This window comes from Rhinoderma darwinii, chromosome 4, assembly GCF_050947455.1.
Source record: "Rhinoderma darwinii isolate aRhiDar2 chromosome 4, aRhiDar2.hap1, whole genome shotgun sequence".
Lineage (NCBI taxonomy): Eukaryota > Metazoa > Chordata > Amphibia > Anura > Rhinodermatidae > Rhinoderma > Rhinoderma darwinii.
Window position 1 is genome coordinate 380735851 of NC_134690.1, and position 19590 is coordinate 380755440.

A 19590-nucleotide genomic window follows, 5' to 3' on the forward strand; every position below is an offset into this window, starting at 1 on the left:
TTTTTTGCTTCTGGTGTGGTCTCCACATTATCTTACTGTTCTATGTTGGAAATTGATGAATAATCAGATTTTCCGGATTATCAGATGCCGGAGTTTTGCTATACTAGTAAATGCCAAATTTGTGTATTTGAGCAGCAATTTGGGGTCTGGACATGTATCACTGCTTACAGTAAGAAGGCAGATTTGCTATTTAGAAGTTTGGTAAAGTTGGGTGACGATCTCTGGGTGTAGTAACGGAGCCATATTTATTCTATTCCACGCTCCAATATACAGATATAAAACGTCAGAAGAGGATCATTTAAGCACTTGTATCTATTGGTGATTCTTCTTCTTTTTTTTCAATAACAATTTAACCTTTTTGACAAGATTCACATAAATAATCAACGACTAATATCATTATAGTAACACCTCGTAACAGAATATATACCCTGAGTGGGTCTCCGAATCCAAATGAGGTCTCGGGGGAGGGAAGAGAATACTTGTCTGGGACAGCGAAATCATAATTGGCCATCAAGAGTATCGTGTTTCTATTCCCACAGTCCTGGACCCGCCATGCATCCTCTCCAAGCCAGAACCCCAGCCAGACTCTGTTTAATAGAGTCACGGGACAGTGGCATGCCAGGCGGCATTAGACACCACTCTATGGCTGGCACGGCCCTAATACAGAGAATGGCTCCTAATAAGTATAAATAATGTTGTGTCCTGGAAAGAGCGTGAGACGGGGTCCGACTAGATCAGAGATCTTACAAAACAAATGTCACAGTTCCATGAAAAAAAAAATTAGATGTGGAACCATTACTTTCTTCTATGTAGATTCAGTTGTTTCTTCGACGTATCTTTATAAATTATTTGTGAGGTAAATAACACAGCAAATCTGCCTTTGGGTTCAGTGGCGCACCCAAAACGTACTGCGTATAGGGCGTCATCGTTCCCCTTGTCCCTTCGGCTCTTGGCAGCTTCTCTTGGTTTCACCTGGGAGGGCATATTTGGCAATTGACCCTTTTTTCGTGGGACTGTCCTGTAATCCAGCATGCAAGCGGGGCAAGGTTTATGCAAATTGCATTAAAAAAATCGGTGTTTCTAGCGGTTTTAAGCGTAGAAGAGGTTGGGCCTAAAATATTTGTAAGTATGAAAGATGTAAAGGCGGTCATAAGCACTCGTATTTATAGAATATTAGCGCTCCAGAATCAGTTTCACCAATTTTTTGCTCTGGACTTGCTGTCAGTATCGGAAAACATTCTTGTTTAGAGGTTGGAAAGTACCCACAGAGACCATGGGTTGACACAGCTGAGGTTTTGTTACAACATATAAGTGAAGGTAACCGGCGTCACGCTGTAGTCTCAGAAAATAAATTACCTAGACTGATACAATTATCTGTATGGTTTCAAGCTATTGGGTGTAAGCATAAATATTTCAATTCATTGACTGCAAACAGGGATCTTGAAATACATAAGACTGGGGTGGTCCTTGGATAAGGATCGTCCAGATGGACCTATAACGGTGCGGAACTGATATTATTTTTTCTACATAATCACATCTTATTGACACAAATGTCCAGCACAGTTTATTTTTGCGGTTTTATTACATGTATGCTACTTCTGTCATGTTATGTGTGATCTGCAGTAAGTTTTTGCCGTTTCTAATATTATATATTTGTCACAGTTAAATGCAGGCGCTGAGACCCAGCCTCCAGTCCCCGGGGCTCCAACCGTGGAAGATGACAGGTCGAAATCAGCCCCAACGTCTCCGTGTGATCAGGGTTCGAGACCTCTATTTCTTTTATTCAAATATATTGATGACTTTTATATAGAAATTCATGGACAGGACCTCTGCTACCTACAACAGCAGAAATACCAAAATTTCCAAATGTCAATATACTGGTTAACACGAACAGTGGGATTTCGGATGTGGTTATTAAAGGGGGACAGAAAATTGGATCCACACAATGTTGCTATGATAAGGCCATAGCACAAACATTTTCTTAACAGCCTGTGTCTGCCGTACCTTCAGAATGCAGGATGCTACAAACTGTGGCCTTCATTCTGCTGAAACGCCCATTCTGCTGAAACGCCCATTCTGCTGAAACGCCCATTTTAATGCAAATCAGCATAAACCACATCCACCTTCTCAGTCTGGTTGACGTGACAGTCCTGTGTAATACAGGACTGTTGACAAGTATGTTATGGGAATGTATCCATTGATATAATAGGGTGATTCCAATAATAGAAATATGTTGGGGAATTGGTGTTTAAACAATTTATATGGTGCCTCCTGACTGGTAAATTCTTAAATTTCCTATGAAATATCAATTCTGTAGCATTTTTTTCTTAGAACTCTACTTTGTGACGTTCCTCTGTTATTCCTCCTGGAAATGTATAAATAAATTAACAACTGGGCCTGACTCGTTGGCAGTCGGGTGTGTCCCCACACAGTCTGACACTGTTAGCACTGGTTGCACAATGACAGACTGTGTAGGGGCATGCCCTATAGACAAGGGAATGGGTAACACCCAGTTGTCAATTTATTCATGCATTTCCAGGAGGAATAACAGAGGAACAACACTATATAGAGTCCTAAGAAAAGATGCTCCATTTTCATGGGGAATGTAAGCATCTACCAAAACAGACATGTCCGGAGAGTTGACAGGTCCTCCTTAATGCAGTTCATTAGTCTGTACATTTCTTGGTTGTTTTCTTAAATGTTCTTCTTTTGTTTTTATTCAGAAATTAAGGAACTTGAAAACAACATCAGGAAAGCACTTTCATTTGACAACCGAGGAGAAGAGCACAAAGCGGCAGCAACTGCATCAACAGACAGTCAGCTGACCATAACCGGGGAGAACAGAGAAAACGGGGAGCTCAAAATTCACCAGGCAAAAAAGATCGGTCTGGAGGATTTTAACTTCATCAAAGTATTAGGAAAAGGCAGTTTTGGAAAGGTAAGATTTATGAAAGTGTCAAAAGATTCTCAAAAACATAATGGGGGAGGTTTAGTAATACTGATGAGCCGTACTCTGTTGTTTGCCACTTTTCCAATTAGAAAGCTCTGAAGTTTTGGATGTATTGGAAAAAGTGGTGCAGGGGCTTCATACATGTGACATTTGGCCTGAACGTCAAATTTTGCCCTTCAAAACATCAATGTAAACGGTTGGACTCTGGATTATCAAATGTGATGGATTATCGGATGGCCCTAGAAATTTATATAAAACTCACTAGAAACTTTGTAGCTCAAAATCAAGTGTTAATGCAAAATCCACAATAACTTAAAGAGGCTCTGTCACCACATTATAAGTGCCCTATCTCCTACATAAGGAGATCGGCGCTATAATGTAGATGACAGTAATGCTTTTTATTTAAAAAAAACATCTATTTTCACCACTTTATTAGCGATTTTAGATTTATGCTAATGAGTTGCTTAATGCCCAAGTGGGCGTGTTTTTACTTTAGACCAAGTGGGCGTTGTACAGGGGAGTGTATGACGCTGACCAATCAGTGACCAATCAGCGTCATGCACTCCTCTCCATTCATTTACTCAGCACATAGGGATCCTGCTAGATCCTTATGTGCTGTCTTATACTAACACATTACCAATACTGAAGTGTTTAGACATTGAATAGACATTCCACGGGATGTCTATTCACAATCTCTGCACTTCGTTACTCTGTCTGTGGTAGTTACAGCAGAGGAAGCGTAATCTCGCGAGATTACGCTGTAAATGACAGGTTACAACGAGATTACGTGTCCTCTGCTGTAACTGCCACAGACAGAGTAACGAAGTGCAGAGGGATGTCTATTCAATGTCTAAACACTTCAGTATTGTTAATGTGTCAGTATAAGACAGCACATAAGGATCTAGCAGGATCCCTATGCGCTGACTAAATGAATGTAGAGAAGTGTATGACCCTGATTGGTCACTAATTGGTCAGCGTCATACACTCCTCTGTACAACGCCCACTTGGTCTAAAGTAAAAACACGCCCACTTGGGCATTAAACAACTCATTAGCATAAATCTAAAATCAATAATAAAGTGGTGAAAACAGATCGTTTTTTTAAATAAAAAGCACTGCTGTCACCTACATTATAGCGCCGATCTCCTCATGTAGGAGACAGGGCACTTATAATGTGGTGACAGAGTCTCTTTAATTAGAGGAATTTCAAAGGTGCTGTAAGCAAGTGCTAGATTATCATATGCTGGATTAAAGGAATTTCACTGTATAAAGTAAATTACTAGTAAATACAAATCCTTGACTTGTCCTCTTCTGTCACTTAAGTTCTTAAAGTGTCCATATAATTTAGTTTTTCCACCCGATCTAACAATGGTTCATGGAGAAATGCAGGGAGCACGCTGTGTGGTACGATGCCCGAACAGTCGCGAGTATAGGTGCTGTTCTTAATAATAGATTGGGTAGGAGAACAGCATTATAGGGACACAGTAAAAAATTTGTTCAGATCTTAGAATTTGTATCAAGTGGACAGAAGGGGGTTTACAGTATATTAAAGTAAAGTTATTTTTGAAGAAGACCTGTCACCTCTCTTGACATGTCTGTTTTAGTAAATAATTGTCCCTTTGAAATAACAATTCTAATAGCATCTTTTCTTAGAATTCTACTTTGTGCCGTTCTTCTGTTATTCCTCCTTGAAATGTATATCTAAATTGACAACTGGGTGTTACCAGTTGGGGGTGTGTCCCTACATAGACTGACACTGTCCAATCAGTGTTGACATAGTGAGATTGTGCAGAGACACGCCCCTTTGACAAGGGAAATAGTAACACCCAATTGAGGAGGAATAACAGAGGGATGGCACAATGCATAGTTTTAAGAAATGGGACATGGCTAACGTAGTGAAGGTATAGATGTAATCATACAAGCAATAGGGCAACCACACATACTTTGTATTAGTTGACATGAGAAGTCACTAATATCTTGCAGTCATGGGATTATGGTATGCTATGCCGAAAATAATTATAGAAGGCAAAAATCCTAATTCATTCCATCTGCCCGGAATTTTTGTTTGCATTTCTATCTCGGATATCTTCAGTTTGTGCATTTCATGCGCTTTATAACAAGATGTGTTCGCTCTGTTTCCAGGTCATGCTTGCTGAGCTGAAAGGTAAAGATGAAGTATACGCTGTGAAGGTCCTGAAGAAGGACGTCATATTACAGGACGATGATGTAGATTGCACTATGACAGAGAAGAGGATTTTGGCTCTCGCGAGAAAACATCCGTATCTGACACAACTTTACTGCTGCTTTCAGACTAAGGTAATGTACCTAGTGATCGCCGTGATGTGTGTTATACCCCTCCACACCTTTAGGATCCATGCACATGGCCATGGCCGTAATCCTGGTCCGTGATTACGGCTACGGCCGGCCAGGGGCAGTTGTCTGCATTTGCGGGCCGTGCTCCCATTATAAAGTATGAGAGCACGGTCCGTAAAATATAAAAAAATAGGACATTTTCTATTTTTATGAAAGCTTTCTACGGCCCAGTCACCTTCCCGTAAATATACGGGAAGGTGTCCGTAATTACGGTCGAAAGCTATAGTCGTGTGCATGGGGCCTTACAGCTGGGTCCTTTGTAGTCTTAAAGGAAAACTCCGGACTTTACTGATACACTGTTATGCCTAATGATAATTCCTGAGGGGGGCGGTACATGTCACATGGATTCAAAGTCTCCAAAGAGAGCACCCTGTGTCGTTCTCCACCCCCTCAACCCTGTACTAGGTCTATCACAGTGTATCATATAATTATATGTACCCCGTAAGGGTGTCAATAAAAACGACAACTGGTTTTGCAAAAATCAACCCATCGTCAACAGAAAAAAAGTTATGTCTCTTAGGGGGGATTCACACGAGCGTGTATTCGGTCCGTGCGGGCCGCGTGGTTTTCACGCGCCACACACAGACCAATACAAGTCTATGGGGCAGTACAGACAGTCCGTGCTTTTTGCGCAGGGTTTGTCAGCTGCGCAAAAAGCGCGACAGGTTCAATATCTCCGCGTATTTCGCGCATCACGCACCCATTGAAGTCAATAGGTGCGTGAAAACCACGCAGGTCGCACGGAAGCACTTCCGTGCGAACCGACTGAAACAGCGCACCAGCTGTCAAAAGGATGAATGTAAACAGAAAAGCACCACGTGCTTTTCTGTTTCCAAACATCCAAATGGAGTGTCTTTGAGATGAGCGAACCCGGACAATCGAACCGAACTTCACCGGGTTCGGCCGAACTCGTTTTGGCCGAACTCGGCAAAAAAATTTCCGGTACGCGACGTCCGGAGATAGTCACTGTCCAGGGTGCTGAAAGAGTTAAACTGTTTCAGCACCATGGACAGTGACTACCGATCCCAATAAACATGAACCTGTAAAAAAAAACGAAGTTCTGACTTACAGATAACTCCCGGCTTCTTCCTCCAGTCTGACCTCCCGGGATGACAATTCAGTCCAAGTGACAGCTCCAGCCAATCACAGGCCAAGCACAGGCTGCAGCGGTCACATGGACTGCCGCGTCATCCAGGGAGGTGGGGCCCGATGTCAAGAGAGGCGCGTCACCAAGGACGCGTCACCAAGTACGCGTCACCAAGGCAACGGCCGGGAAGTTCTCGGTAAGTACGAACTTTTTCTTTTTTTTTAACAGGTTGCTGTATATTGTGTTCGGCATTCACTGTCGAGGGTGCTGAAAGAGTTACTGCCGATCAGTTAGCTCTTTCAGCACCTTGGACAGTGACGGGCGTCGACTAGCCTCATCTCTATGATGGCGGCTGCGCTAAAATCACGCAGCCGCGCATCATACACGGATGACACACGCAGCTGTCAAGTGGTTTTTGCGCGCGCAAAACGCTGCGTTGTTTGCGCGCGCAAAAACGCAACGTCCGTCTGTATCTGCCCTTAGAACGGGGCAATAAAAAATGAAAAAATAGCCCAAAGAATGCAAAAAAATTTTGGACCTAAAAACGACATGACACTACTTTATAGGGCGTTCTATATACCGGTATATTTGTATATATATTTGTGATCCTTCGGCTCAACAAACCAAACATGTCAACAAAGTCATTGAAAAAAGAAGATTGATTTTCTTTATGAAGTGGGGGAAATAGCATCATCTCAGTATTACATAAACAGGATCTAAGAAAGCTTCACAAACTGCCTACAAAGCATTTTTGTTTGCTGCATTTTATTTCTGCAGTTCCCGCAGTTTATTCTATTTTTTACTCTCCATACAGGAAACAATAGGAATATGGTGCAGAGATAAGATTAGAGCAGTCACTCCAGAGGGATTTGGGGAAGCTGAAAGCGTGGGCAGAGAAATGGAGAATGAATGTTTATAAATGTAAGGTTGTTCACTAGCGCCGAGGAAGCAAATGTTACAATTATGCATTAAATGGTAAAACACTGGGTAAAACTACTACTGAAAAAGATTTGGAGATATTGGTGGACAGTACATTTAAGTTTAGCAAATAGTGCCAGGCAGCTGCTGCCAAGGCAAATAAAATCATGGGAAGCATCAAAAGAGACGTAGATGCTCATGACAAAAACATAGTTTTGCCTCTATACAAATCACTAGTCAGACCACATATGGAATATTGGGTACAATTTTGGTCACCTGTGTATAAGAAGGACATGGCTGGAGTAGAGCGGGTGCAAAGAAGGGCGACCAAGGTAATTAAGGGAATGGGCGGATTGCAGTACCAAGAAAAGTTATCAAACTTGGGGCTTTTCAGTTTAGAAAAAGACGGCTATGGGGCGATCTAATTATGTACAATATATGAATTACAGAGATCTTTCTAATGAGCTCTTTATACCTAGACCTGTAACAAGGACAAGAGGGCACCCTCTATATCTAGAGGAAAAAATGTTTCACCATCATCACAGACCGGGATTCTTTACTGTGAGAGCAGTGCAATGTTGTGGTGGTTGATTCTTTGAACAAGTTCATGAAGGGCCTTGATGTCTTTCTTGAAAAATATAATATTACAAGTTACGAGTCCTAGATTCTGGAGATGGGATGTTGATCGAGGGATTTATTCTGATTTCCATATTCGGAGTCAGGGAGGAATTTTTCCCCTAATGAGTCCATCGACCTTTTGCCTTCCTCTGGATTAACACGGTAGGATTATCGGTTGGACTTGATGGACTGGTGTCTTTTTTTCCCATTTTATAAACTATGTAACTATGTTACTCAAAGAGAACCTGTCACCTCCCCTAAAAACGTATTTAGATTGCAGGCGCCTCACAGATTCCGGTGCTTTTTATCCTTTTCTTTCATGCCCCACCGTTGTTTCGAGATATCGGTGCCGTCAGTAACACCTCTCACTTGATAAGAGGTAACCGGCCACCTGACAGTCAAAGGCCTCACTTACATATCGGACACCAGAACTAACGGCCCCAATATCTCAGGAACAGTGGGGGCTAGAAGAAAAAAAAACGGCAGAATCTGTGAGGCGCCTGCAATCTAACTAAGATGTCAGTTGCCGTTTTTTGGGCAGGTGACAGGTTCTCTTTAAACCGACACAGCCACACTCAGCAGTCTTCTATCTATAAGTAAAAATATCTACAGACTCAGTGATTCAAAAATTGTTTCTAAATTTATAAAAACTACAACATGTAGCAATAACGATATTTATAGACTTAAGTGAATGTCTTGTTGTTTTTTTGTTTGGGGATGAGGAAAGTATAACATTAAAGCAGTGAAAGGGGTTTTCCCACCAGGGACATTTATGACATATCCACAGGATATGCCATAAATGACATATAGATGCGGGTGCCACCTCTGTGACCCGCACCTATCTCTAGAACGGGGCCCCCTAAACCCCGTTCTACCTTCTTCTGCTCTCGCTGCCTCCCGGCATCTTCCTGACTTTATGGTCGGGAGTTACGAAAACAGAGTAGCTCGCTGAGCTACGCTGTTTCCGTAACCCCCATAGTAGTGAATGGCAGTTACGAAAGCAGCGTAGCATGCGAGCTAAGCTGTTTCCGTAACTACTATTTGGTTCTATGGACTTACGGAAACAACATAGCTCAGCGAGCTACGCGGTTTCCTTCTTTATGGTTGGAATTCACCTGCTTCAGCCGCAACACAGAGTGGTGGAACGGGGTTTAGGGGGTCTCAATCTACAGATAGGTGCGGGTCCCAGAGTTGGAACCCGCATCTATCTGACATTTATGACATATCCTGTGGATATGTCATAAATGTCCCTGGTGCGAGAACCTTTTTAAGTATTTTTTATTTACCGTATATACTTGGTAACTTTGTAACCTATGTGTCAGGGTGAATTCCTTCTTCTGTCTGATACAATGGACAGATACATATTTCCAGGTCACATAGATATGATCAAGCATGGTTATGCTTATTGAGAAGGATGGACTAGAATGTGATTGACTTCCAGGGAGAGCTGAGAGAGGGAGGAGGACACTTTGGGTGACTGAGTGACAGAAAAGAGCAGCCCCATGAGTCCTAATATGGCTGCTAATGGTGTTTGTCAGGCATATATGTCCTGTACCAGAAACTGAAGGCAGGAGGAGATTTAGTGAACAAGGGCAAGATAGCACACACATAAGAATCTCTGGACAGAGTAAAATGTACTTTTTTGTTTGCTGGGGGCACACTTTAACTGATGTCTTTAGCTTTAGGAAATTTCTTAAAGAAGACCTGTCACCTCTCTGACATGTCTATTTTAGTGCATACTTGAATTCCCCATGAAATATCAATTCCTCTGTTATTCCTCCTAGAAATGTATGAATAAATTGACAACTGGGTGTTACCATTCTTCTTGTCAAAGAGGTGTGTCCCTACATAGTCTTACTCTTCCATCACTGGCTGGATGTTGTCAGTCTGTGTAGGGACACCCCCCCCCCCCCACCCAACTGGTAACACTCACTTGTCAATTTATTCATAAATTTTAGAGAAAATCACAGAGGAAAGTTACGAGCAACACAAAATTCTAAGAAAAGATGCTCCAGAATTGTTATTTCATGGGGAATACAATTATTGTGATGATAAATGCTGTTTTATTTAGTAACACGCTCTATGCTAATGGAGCGATAAGTGTCCGATGGGTGTTCATTCTTCAGTGAAGTGCCCTGGGTTATCGGCGGCAACCCCTTGATTGAAATTTTGTGGAAAAGAGACGTCAATCAAGAGCAGAGGGGAGGGGTTTAGGAGGGATTGCCGCCGATAACCCAGGGCACTTCACTGAAGAAGGAACACCCCTCGGACACTTAAAACGACCTTAGCATATGGTGCGTGACTGAATAAAATATCATTTTTTCAGGTATGCTTTGATTATCTTAGCAAATATGGGAATGTTTGAACTATTTGGTGGTCTTAAGAGTTTATGAGGGTGGACTCTGCTGAGATTCCCTTTAATTTTATTACTTTGGTATTATAATGTAGAAGGCCACAAGGTGGCAGCAGAGAGCTTGACACTACAGTCTTCGTTCAAGACCTGTCATATAACAATGTTCTCCTTGGACAAACATTTCCATGGGGGATCGCATAAAATAGAGGTTGACAATTTGATTTTGTTTCTCAGTCCGGCCTATACAAAATGTAGATTAGTCTACGTACAAAATCACTAATATGGCATAAAACTGGGTTTTGTTTGTATTTTAATGCGTTACTTAATAATTTTCAAGCGGTTTTCCACTTTGCACAAGTGTTACTTGTTAGAAGGGTCCCTTGACAATAAGTTGATTACAAAGCCCCCCTTCCTTTGCTGGGACCCCCAGCCATCACCTGTTATTTGTCGGGAAACCTTGACAGTAAGTGTACAATTTCCCTGCAGCGCCACCACAGGGTAAATGAAGCATTACACAGTTCCTATTTAAATCAATGGTTGTGTAATGCAGAACAGGACACGTCCTCCAGAGTGATAGTCACCCTATATTTAAATATACATTTTTCCAACTCGATACCAATCATGAAACTTACATTTTGGGTCATTGAAGCAGCTTTATCCAGCATTATCTTATTTCATGGTTACAATTCATATGTCTACTAGTGTTTTTTTTTTTTCTGTGAGTTTTAGGAACATCTATTCCAGGAATGGAAATTAATAAATCTAAATATAGTCCGTGCTCTCTCTAGAGGAATATAGAAAACATTATAAACCTCAAGATTTAAACAGCGTCCGAACATGTTTAGTATCTCACATGCCTAGTCCTGGATGAGGTCTGAGTTGTAGTCTGATAATAACATACAGAAAATCATTTACAACACTGCACTATACATAATAAATATAATCTAATAATGTCTGACCTGATGGCCAGAGTATACACTTGTCTTCGTACGCTTTCTACCATTATATGTCAATTCTGTTTGTTGTAGCATGAAGTGGACCCATAAAAACTTTGGGCCCTTTTACACGGACCAATGATCGAGCAAATGAATGGTCACATGAACGCTCGTTCCTGATCATTGCCCTGTGTAAACAGGGCCACGATCAGCCGATGAACGAGGAAACGCTCGCTCATCGGCTGATTGTATTGTTTATGCAGCACAAAATATTATTATTGCCGACATGACGCAAATGCATGGGGACAAGCGATTGTAGTAACGATTGCTCTTCCACATACATAACCAATAATTTCTCCGTGTAAAAGGAGCAAACGAGCGCCGATCAACGAGCTGTCTCGTTGATTGGCGCTCGTTTTCACGTCCCCTATTGGCCCGTGTAATAGGAACTTAACTCAAATTGAACATTTGGACATGGCCTGCTCTCCCACTACCTTAAAAGTCTTGAATAAAATCTGTCACCAGATAGAACCCTCTAATATGGAGCATCTATAAGATACTCTCTATAATGTGATTGTGTGGGTGCTATTGAACTGTTCAAGTTGCCCTTCGAAAGTATGAACCATATGGTGATAACGGCACGACATGGTCTGATTGGCTGAGAGGCACCATGTGGTCTGACTGGCTGCAACCACGTTATGTTTCTTGGGCAATCAGTCCAGTGTAGTTAGCGTACAATGAGCGCTTTTGAAAGGCGCCCCCAATTTACAGTTATAGAGGGTGTTTGTAAAGCCATGACAAAAACACTTTAAGATAGCCACACGCATTAGATTAATCTTGGCTGAACTTGACGTCAGAGTAAAGAAGGATCAACCGGCCCAATGCTTTGTCTCACCGGGAGATCGGTGTTAGGCAACGGCTTACTGTATCCCCCATTATCCACCAGTGTCAGCCATTAATTGGTCATGATATGGTTAATTAACGACAAATTATGTGTCAAATTTTTGATTTGTTTTGTTTTATTTTTTGAACTAATAGCAAAATGGCTTTTTTTTTTTTTCTTAAATTTTTTTCCTGTTCCCTTCCAAATGTGTTGATCTTTTTATGTATGTTTGTGATGACATTGGACAAAAGTACAGTCTAATGACCCCTTCAAAGCTTATTTTATAGGGTTAATTTTACCTGAAGTTCCACCCTGATTTTGTCTCCCACCTGCTCTCCTCCTGCTTCCTCAGATGCATAAAAGGGGTGTAAATAGAAGAGAGGGATCAAACTGGGCTCCCATTATGTTTGTATCTCAGGATAGAAGGACCCGCTGTTTGCTTCTCCCACCACCTCATTCCATGAACCTTGGACAAATTTCTCACCATACTTGATAACAATTAGTTCCTATGCAGAGGGTTCTTATCTTGTAGTAGCAACAAGGATAGGAAAAACCAGTCCTGGGCTACTATTGTCCAAGGGCCCCAAAGGAGCCGCATGTACGCCCTTGCACATAACTCCAGTTTCTGGGCATCTGCATCTTTGGTGAAGGGTGAGCGAGCAGGCTGTCGCCAGGGAAATTCTGAGTATGGGACTTTATCTGAAGTTACACTTTAATACTATAGTCATGTAAGAAACTAATTGGTTACGATCTGGTCTTAAGTTGAATGACATAAATAGTTCCAATTTCACTTTTTGTTGGCCCGGCATGGCCTGACTCTAAAGCCCGGTATCCAATGGTTTCCGTTTGCCTCAGTTGTGTAAGGTTTCCGTCATTTCGATGGAATGAATAGCACAGTTTACTATGGTATTCATTTCATCAAAACGACGGAACCCTTGCACAACTGAGACAAACTGAAACCATTGGCACCGGATCCGTCACCATTAAAATCAATGGTGATGCAAACGGAAACCTATGGCCTCTGTTTGTTTCAGTCAGGGTTCCGTTCTGACGGGAAGCTCCGACGGAACGTCAGAACGGGACCCTGACGCAGATGTGAACGAAGCCTACGTTGAGAGTCGGCAGAACATGACAATTTTGGCAGGACCGGCCAACCCTCTACTCTGTATGGGAGCATCCCAGTCCCCGCCCCCCCCCCCCCCCAACAGCCAGCAGATGTTGGTAGACAGAATTTCAACATGCCGGATCCTATGGTCCTACGGAAGATTCCCCTCTCCCCATAAAAATAAACATGGGCCAAGTGTGCATGTCAATGGTGGAGTCGGGAGGAATAGCCATTGGCCGAATGACAATTCAGCTATGAGCTCCACTGTCCACATTTTTTACCATGTGACAATGACATTATCTGTTGATAGGAATATTATCTACCATATCATGTTGACATTTCATGCCAGTCTTCTACTACCAGCTCCAAAGTCATGTGTGGTCAACAATCAGTAGTTTATTTGTATTTTTTGTATATATAGGCCAGGTAAAATAAGAAATCAGAGACCTGTCTGTGTGTGCTCAGAGGTATTTACTACTCTATTGTGGTCAATGGGATTAACATTCTCTACTAATTTCAGCTCTCATTACGTAACTGTTTTTAAATTATTTATTTGCTTTGTAGTCCTTTTCTTTGTCTGCAGTAGGTGATGTAATCTACGTAATTCCCACAATCCGTTGGCAACGTTTAAGGTACATCCATGTCTTCCATGCAGATGATCCTCATACAGATAAACAAGTTATGTGGACTGCATGGCTGCGCAGTTGAGTGTTATCACCAAGGCCAAGTTTAATGATGGACCTAAAAAAAAAACGTCAAAAATTGGCATAAAAAATCTATATGTCTAATGTGGCACCATTGGTTTCAAAAACCCATAATTGTCCATTATTACCTGTCATATATCCACCAACTTTAAATCTGCTGTATAAAGGGTTACTAAACGTTCAACAAACTTCTGACGTGTCATGGTGACATGTCAGAAGTTTTGATCGGTGGGGTCCGAGCGCTGAGACCCCCACCTATCGCTACAACTAAGCAGCAGAAGTGCTCGTGTGAGCGCTAAGCTGCTTCGTTTTTGTTCGGCTTTTTCCGGAAATGAATGTATCGGAGTACGGACTCAATAGAAAGTCTATGAACAGAAACAAAGTGGCTCAGCGCTCACACGAGCACTTCTGCCGCTTAGTTTTAGCGATTGCTGGTGGTCTCAGTGCTTGGACCCCCACCAATCAAAACTTCTGACATGTCAGAAGTTTGTTGAACGTTTAGTTACCCTTTAATAGATTTTTCTTATGACTTTTCAGAAGACAATTCTCTATTTGCCTCATTAAATAACATCTCCAGGAACAAGTCATCTCCTAGAAGAGCGCTGAATAATGAACATGTAACGGCAGACGTTTATAGATGAGGAGCGGATGTTTAGATAATGCAGTAACCACTTTATTCAGAACCCAGAAATAAACAATCTGGATTGAGCTCTGCTTATGTAAAACAATAGATAAGAGGGCTGGAAAGGGAACATCATCTTTACGGGTAAATTCTTACTGTGGCGAAAAGATGCATCAGCCTTACATGACCTGTTTGTTTCATTGCTATTGGTTGTTTTGTGTGGTTGGGGGAACGGTCCTTTTCCGGGTTGTCTATGGCTGACGTCAATATATCTGATTCTGAACATGACGGAGTGCAATCCAAGACAGGAGTCAGATATGATCATGCTCTTGTATGACCAACACTTGTTTGAACATTACATGGGCTATAGAGAGCTGGAGTCCCTCAGTAGACATGGACAGTCTTATCTGTCCTCAGAAAATATCAAAAATAACACGTGACTCTTCAGAAATGTTAATGTTCTGCTTCACACTAAAGAATGACTTGGGCAGACCAAGAGCAGGTTTAATGGGGTAGTCAAGAACTAGAAAAACATGAATTCTTTCTTCCAAAAACAGTGCCACACCTGTCTACAGGTTGTTTGTGGTATTGCAGCTCAGCCTCCACTTCAGTAGAGCTCAGCTGCAATTCCAGACATAACCCATGGACAGGTGTGGCGCTGTTTTTGGAAGAAAGCAGCCATGTTGTTTAAATCCTGGACTACCCCTTTTAAGTTGGATGGCCATTAAAATAGCCAATCATGTTCTTTTGGGAAGCTTTATTCTGTTGAAGGCTTTCACCTCCCACGATTAGTTCCAATCCATGCAGGAACCTGGCAGCAAGTACTCAATTCCCCTGCAGCACCACCGCAGGAGAAATGAGGCATTGCATAAATGCCATTTAAATTAATGTGCTGTCTGTGTAACGCATGTACATGGTCCCCCAAAATGAGAGACATTTTTTGTACCCTTACTCTGCTCTGACTAACAGATGAGGGACCTGAATGGTGAAAGAGTGCTTGAATATGCTTTTTCTAAAACAAGTCAACCACTTTAAAAGAAAACCCACAGTGGTAAACTGTACTGAAACACTAAATGAGAAACGACTCTAAGGGTATGTTCACACGGCTTTTTTTCAGCCGTTTTTTGGCTGTAAACGGCCGAAAAATGGCTGAAAAATTGGAAGCAGAACACCTCCAAACATCTGCCCATTGCTTTCAATGGGAAAAATGCTGTTCTGTTCCGACGGGCCCTTTTTTTACGCGGCCGTTTTGAAAAACGGCCGCGTTAAAAAATGTCCGGGATAAAGAAGTGCATGTGACTTCTTGAGCCGTTTTTGGAGTCGTTTTTCATTGACTCTATAGAAAAACAGCTTGATTAAAAAACGGCTGAAAATCAGGATTTTTTTTATTAAGCGTGTGAACATACCCTTATTCTTGCACCGTATTACAAAGCTACATAAACACAACACAGTTTATTTGTGAATGTAACATATCCCAATGGTTGACGGACCAAATATTCATTCCCATCTTTTGCAATGTAAACATATTAAAATGTTTAGTTTAGCTCCCCCACCGAATATAAACAGTGATTTTTGTGAATTATTTTATTGGTCTTGGAACACAGGAAAACCTATTTAATCTTCTTGGGAACTTACTATTTCCTTCTCTTTTATTAAGAAAACATGTTCTAATTAATTCAGCCCTAGCCATGTTTGTTTGTGCCCTATAGTTACATGTCAATAACAATTCTGCGGAGCATTTCTGCCTGGGTAATAGTACACAGCCGGTTTTTGCAGTGGTAAATTCCACTGGGTCGGAAATCTTTCCCAACATGGTCAGTCATCCATAAAACCCTTCTGAGTTGCTTATTAATCAGTGCACTTGATAATTGGACCTTTGCATTCTAGCATAGAGAGTATATGAAATCCCATTACCTAAAAGACGGTTTTGCCTGCTGCTGCTTTCCTGAACACTGGAGTCTCTGTCCAGTGAAGTGACCTGGTTTTGGGCAAGATTGTACTAGAATACTCCATCGACACATAGTTGCTTTTAGTAGCTATTATTGAAGCCTAGTTAGTTCTCAGAGGTCCCATTGTTTACTGATGCTCTTTCTGCTGCTCATTAAAAAGGATGTGTTGCCCAAAATAAACATTTCGTTTCTTTTTCAGAACATTATTTAGAAAATTTTCTTTTTAAATATTTATGTTGCATCTGATATTCTGAGAAGAAAGGAAGCTGATCTCAGTACTTTGGTCCTGTAACCTCATGTTGAGCTGCCTCTGGGGCTGCCATCAGGGCAGTACAGCCGGTACTGCTGTCAGGAGCCCGGCTACAAGTATGAAAAAAAGGGGGCCAGTCGCCACCGCAATGGAGCCAATATAATTTTACTATGTAGAAAGGAACGACATAATGGGGCCTGTTATTTTGCCAATTATACAGAGCTCCATGACTGTGGTTTAGTGGGCAGCGATGAGTGGTGGGTGACGGTGAGCAGTCGGTTGTCCCCTTTTTCTCCTCCTGACAGCGGTGTGATATGCATGCTGCATGTGAGGAGGACAATACTACAAGCTCGGCCACAGTGGCAGGAGAGATCAGAGGCCGTCCTGCAGCAGAGCGCCAAAAACAGTCAGAATCAGCAGAGTTGTGAGTGACTGAGGTAGGAAGGTTAGGGAGGTACTGAAGATGCTGCCTCTCTGTATTCTGTACAGCAGCAGCGTCCGTGCAATGATTTTTTGATATGACTCCCCATACTCTGCCACAGAGCACCTGCCACCCACACCCCTCTGCCCATTCACAGTACCCCTGCCACCGACTTTCTCCCCCTGTCACTTACGGTTTACCCCCTACTCCCCACAAAGCCCCTGCCACCCACTTTCTCCTCTCTGCCCTTCCACAGAGCTCCTGCCACCCACTATCTCCCCCTGACTCTCCACTGAGCACTTGCCAGGTTATTCCCCCCATTTACCAGTGCTACTTTCCTATCCCCCCACAGAGCCCTGCCACTATATGTGTTTCCCTACCCCTCTCCTCACAGAGCTATACCACCAATTGTCTCCCCTTTAGCCCCGCCAGAGTTTCTGCCCTCCTACTATCTCCCCCTGCCCTTTCACAGAGCCCCTGCCAGGTCGCACATGCACTTCTGCCCCCTCTTCCCTGACAGAACCTTGTCACCTAATGTCCCTATCTCTGTCCCCCTACATACCCCCCACAGAGCCCTGCCATGTTAGTCCCCGCAGACACTCTGCCAACGCAACTGCACCGGCTGCCCCCAGTAATTGGGGGACCCAGACTTCTTGGCTTTTGGGGCCCAAAAATTTCTGATGGTAGCCCTGGCTGTCTCACAACCCGTAGCTCTCCAGCTATTGCACGTTTACACATGACGTTTTTCTCATGCTGCCCGCTGCGACCCTATGACGTAGGCAGTGTCTTTATATAGTAGCGGTGTCTAAGGGCTATTTGCCATTTATTTTTGTGTCCCAGACCCCCTAATGACGCCGCAAATGTGGCGAAACACATCTGGAGGACACTAGATGTACTCTAACTTTTAATATACTTGGTGTCAAGTATTAGCTGAAGCATACATTCTTTGTAATTCTTGTTTGGTATGACGTTGGGGTTGTCTTGCAGTCCCCATTGAAACAAGTTTGTCTGTAGATATTGTTTCAAATCTGCCAGTAAAAATATAATGCCAATGTCCAGCTTTTCCTGAAGTCAAAAGTTTGCAGAGATCTCAAGGGTTGTCCTCTCCAGCTTGTTCCTCATCATCAATGCAGTGGTGACAATTTTTATTGTCTGCCCTGTATAAAATAAATGTTCCCTTTACTTTCCAATTCATGCAGTATTTATTTGATATATGTAGTCGATAAGACTGATCATCACCCAACTCAGGGTAGTCCATTTAACTGTCATGATCCACCACCAGGTCTGGAGAACCTTGAGAAATTGGGTCCATAACACCAGCAGAATCTGCCTTTTGTTTCTTCCTGGAGTTTCTTTCTACGTTGTTGATTTTGTCGTAAATCTTAGATCAACTACTTCTTAATACGATCTGGAGAATTGATCTCTTGTTTGTTTTAATAGAACGATATAACGGAGGTGAACTTCTATGTAAACTCTCAGAGGAGGTCCCAGATTCAAGCTTTATAGTCCCTGCAACCAAATAACATTCTTAGTATGTAAAATACTGTGTAAACTTAACCTGACCATGTAAATAAACTACAGAAAATAATATTTGGATATCAGTATGACATTATTGTATGTCGCTAGTTCCACCCATAACTGAATGCTACTGAAACGGTTGCTGGTTTGTTGGTTGCCTGAGGACTTATTTTATCCATTTGTGTGTTCTTTATATAAATAACCATATCAATCAGTGTGGGGATTGGAGTCGTACATTGCTGTCTTCAGTTTTATTATTTGGGATTTATTGTAGATGCAAACAAATACAAATATTTGACTGCAGAGCATATGCTATGAGCTCAAGATGCTCCACAACTCTTTATTACAAGCTTCAGAAGTGGTTGTGTTCGTAAATGACCGTCATTGGTAATTTTCTACAGAAGACCTGTCCATGTTACCATCATTGGCCATCAATATCTGATCGGTGGGGGTCTGACTCATGGCACCCCCACCGATCAGCAGTTTTGAAGATGCCGCTGCGCTCATGCGGGTGCTGCTTCCCCTTCATTGCTTACCTGCTCCATAGTGAATCGCTGACACAGTTTTAGCAGTGGTTCGCAGTATTGCACTCCTGCTACCATTGTATTTGAATGGGAGAAGGCTGTAATACTGTAAACCGCTGCTACAATTGTGTCTGTCAGTGATTCACAGTACGGAGCAGGTAAGGAATGAAGGGGAAGCAGCGCTTACATGAGCATCGCAGCCCCTTCAAAACAGCTAATTGGCAGGGTGCCTAGAGTCGGACCCCCACCAATCAGATATTGATGGCCTATCCTGAGGATAGGCCATTCATTTCTTCTCTGTGGAAAACCCCTTTAATACATTAAGGCAACCTAGAATGTTAAGGCCGTTTAACCCATTATATGCCGCAGTCAATAGTGACCC

At 42.3% G+C, this 19590-nt stretch overlaps 1 protein-coding gene across 1 annotated transcript in view; it reads left to right on the forward strand.

Annotated features, from left to right (window-relative positions):
* PRKCE (protein kinase C epsilon) overlaps positions 1–19590 on the forward strand; it is a 340355-nt gene that overhangs the window by 210184 nt on the left and 110581 nt on the right. Inside the window, exons 8-10 of the mRNA XM_075863215.1 lie at positions 1663–1759; positions 2724–2938; positions 5091–5264. Of these exons, the coding sequence (XP_075719330.1) occupies positions 1663–1759; positions 2724–2938; positions 5091–5264 (486 nt within the window). The remainder of the gene's footprint in view (positions 1–1662; positions 1760–2723; positions 2939–5090; positions 5265–19590) is intronic.